The sequence below is a fragment of the Terrapene carolina genome, unplaced genomic scaffold, assembly GCF_002925995.2.
Source record: "Terrapene carolina triunguis isolate 2854851 unplaced genomic scaffold, T_m_triunguis-2.0 Scaffold30779, whole genome shotgun sequence".
Classification (NCBI taxonomy): domain Eukaryota; kingdom Metazoa; phylum Chordata; order Testudines; family Emydidae; genus Terrapene; species Terrapene triunguis.
The window spans coordinates 1-3,334 of NW_020695130.1; the positions used below are offsets into that span (position 1 = coordinate 1).

A 3,334-nucleotide genomic window follows, 5' to 3' on the forward strand; every position below is an offset into this window, starting at 1 on the left:
GAGACGGGCTGCGGGGAACAGGCCGACTTCCAGTACGTGCTGTTCCCCGTGGTTTACAGCCTGGTCTTCGTGCTGGGCCTGGCCGGGAACCTCTCCGTGCTCTGGTACTTCCTGCGCACCCGGACGGCCACCGCCCCGGCCAACATCTTCCTGGCGAACCTGGCGTCCCTCGACCTGATCTTCGTGCTGACCCTGCCCTTCCGGGTGGCCTACCACGCCCTGCGCAACGACTGGGTGTTCGGGGAGGCCCTGTGCAAGATCACCGGCTCCCTCTTCTACGCCAACCTGTACGGCAGCTCCCTCTTCCTCACCTGCATCTGCCTGGAGCGCTACGTGGCCGTGGTGCACCCGCTGCGCTCGCTCCGTCTGCGCCGGCCCCTCTACCGCGTGGCCAGCTGCCTGGCCGTCTGGGCCCTGCTGGCCGCGGCCGTGCTGTACCTGATGCTGCGGGGCCCCCTGACCCGCCCCTTCCCCGACGGGCGCCTGGCCTGCCTGGAGAACTTCTCCAGCGACTCCTGGAAGGGCCGGATCTCGGGCGTCAGCCTCTTCGCCGCCGCCGTCGGCTTCCTGGTGCCGCTGGCGCTCATCGGCGTCTGCTACCCGCTCATCGCCCGCCGGCTGCTGGAGATGCCGGGGATGGCGCCCGGCTCGCGGGCTGCCCGGCGCAAGGCGCTGCGCACGGTGCTGGTCGTGCTGGTCGTGTTCCTGCTCTGCTTCGCCCCCTACCACGTCACCCAGGTTGTGCACACCCTGTGGCGCCTGGGGGCGCTGGAGGGCTGCCCGCTCCTCCGCGGCACCTACGCCGCCCGGCGTGTCACCATGGCCCTGACCAGCCTCAACGCCTGCCTGGACCCGCTGGTCTATTACTGTGCGGCCGAGCGCTTCGCCTGGAGCCCGCCCTGCAGCGGCCGGTGCTGCTGGGGGCGGCCGGCTGCCTCCAGGGACCCCCAGGGCTCGGGGCTGCAGGCGCTGGACAATGGGGCCTCCCGGGGGGCCCAGGCCGAGACAGTCACCTCGTCCCACGGCGCCCACGGAGGGGCCTGAAGGGTCTCCCCCGCGCTCGGCTCACGGGGAGACACCAATGGACTCCCCCCGCTTACTGTGCCGTGCACTCCGGGGCCCTGCGTCCCAGCTCTCAGGGTTCCCTCCCCCGGAGCCAGGCTGCTGGGGTCTCAGCTGCTGGAGAAGGGAGGGATGGTGGACAGTGTTACAGGGGTGTGTAGTATTACGTGTGCTCACAGTTGTGTGTGTGTGTCTGTGTGTGTGTGAGCACACAGGCGTGCCAAAGGCCGAGGGGTTGGCGTCTCTCCCTTGTTCATGCTGCCGTTTGTCGGGACCATCGGATCTCGCCGAATTGAACAGACGTTGTGTGGCGTGGCCGTGGGTGTGCGTGCGAGGGAGTCCGTGGGTGTGGTAGGTGTGACTGAGTGTGCGCGCCAGGGTGTGATTCTGTGTGCGTGTGACAGGAGCATGTGTGTTTGTTTTATCCTTGTGTACGGCCGAGCGTGCATCTCCTGGGCTGTGCCACTGCGTGGGGCTGTCCTGTGGGGAAGGATGAGACCTGGGAGGGTTAGATGTGCATGTGTGTCTGTGTGTGTGAAACAGAGAGAAACCCTGGGCAGGGGACACTGGGGGACACTGGCGTTTGTGTGTCTTGGGGTGGAGGGAGGCGGCTGTGTATGTCTGGGGCAGTTGCAGCTAGTTGTGTGTGTGCACGACGCTGTGCGGGGTGCTGGGGTGTGTGTGAGAGAGAGATGCTGTGTGGGTGCTGAGGTGTGTGTGTGTGTGTGAGAGAGAGACGCTGTGTGGGTGCTAGTGTGTGTGTGTGTGTGTGTGTGTGTGTGTGTGAGACGCTGTGCGGGTGCTGGTGTGTGTGTGTGTGTGTGTGTGACGCTGTGCGGGGTGCTGGGGTGTGTGTGAGAGACGCTGTGTGGGTGCTGGGGTGTGTGTGTGTGTGACGCTGTGCGGGTGCTGGGGTGTGTGTGTGTGTGACGCTGTGCGGGGTGCTGGTGTGTGTGTGTGAGAGAGACGCTGTGTGGGTGCTAGTGTGTGTGTGAGACGCTGTGCGGGTGCTGGTGTGTGTGTGTGTGTGTGTGTGTGTGTGTGTGACGCTGTGCGGGTGCTAAGGTGTGTGTGTGTGTGAGAGAGAGAGACACTGGGATGTGCGACGTGTGTGTCTCTGAACGGCTGGCAGGGGATGCTGTAACCTCCCCTGTTGTGTGTTTCGGTCCCTGCTCCCCCTGTCCCGGCTCCTTTTTGTATATTTTGCACTTTGCCAAGTAAAAGCGACGTTTCCATCCTGCTCCGTCCCCATCACTCCCCGGATTCGCCTCACGGCACCCAGGTCGGGAGTGAGGGGCACCGGCAGAGCTGGGGGGGGCAGGGCTGGGCTAGCAGGGGCTGCGGGTCGGGAGTGAGGGGCACCGGCAGGGCTGGGGGGGGCAGGGGCTGTGGGTAAGGAGTGAGGGGCACTGGCAGAGCTGGGGGGGCAGAACTGGGGGGGCAGGGTCGTGGCTGGGTCACATGAGGTCTCCCTGCTGACCCCACCCCCATCAATGATGCCCCTGGTGGGGCCGGAAGCTCCGGATGCTGCGGTGGCTCCCAGGGACCCAATGGGCAGCGCAAGGTGAGTCCCTCCCCAGGGCTCCCAGGGCCCCTCCCTGGGTCTGGGGGGTGTCACTGGGCTGGTGCCCCACAGTCACTGCCCCCCCCGGGAAGCCCAAGCAGCCCCCTGGGGTGGGGGCCCCCCTGGCTGTCCCCCCCGGGCTGGGCCCCACGTGGGGGGAGGTTCCCGGGGAGCCCCTGGGGGGGCGGAGTCCGGGGAGCTGGGTCTGAGCCTGGGGGGCCCCGGGCCCCCCCCCCCCCGACGCTACTGCCCCCCCACGCCCCAGGACAGACTCTGACCCCCACCCCACACTCTGCCCCCAACACCTGCCCCCCCGACGCTACTGCTCCCCCATGCCCCAGGACAGACTCTGACCCCAACCAGGGGCAGTTCCAGGTGCAGCCACTCACCCGTGGGGGGGATGATTGCAGACAATGACTGACACCCCCCCGCCGCCCCCGCAGGGAGACCCGTGCAGGCCGGGCAGCGCCCCACGGTCGGGTCCCTGAGGCCACGGCTCACAGCAGCCACCAGCCCAGGGACCGGTGGTGAGTCCAAACCCCTCCAGCTCCCAGACGCCAGGATCAATGGCCTGCATTGTGCCGCACCCCAGAGCCGGCCACCTCTCGGTGCCGGGCAGGGGGTCCCCGTGTAAACATCCCCCGCGCCCTACCCCAGAGCTAGCCGCCTCTCAGTGCTGGGCAGGGGGTCCCCATGTAAACATCCCCC

The 3,334-nt window shown here is 67.4% G+C and overlaps 1 protein-coding gene across 1 annotated transcript; it reads left to right on the forward strand.

Moving 5' to 3' along the window:
- Nucleotides 1–59: 59 nt before the first annotated feature.
- Nucleotides 60–1,044, forward strand: LOC112123113 (lysophosphatidic acid receptor 6-like; the record flags this gene model as incomplete). Its single annotated transcript, XM_024221787.2, has 1 exon — nt 60–1,044. A coding segment is annotated over one exon (985 nt), but the record flags the coding sequence as incomplete, so codon positions are not given.
- Between the last annotated feature and the right edge of the window lie 2,290 nt (nt 1,045–3,334).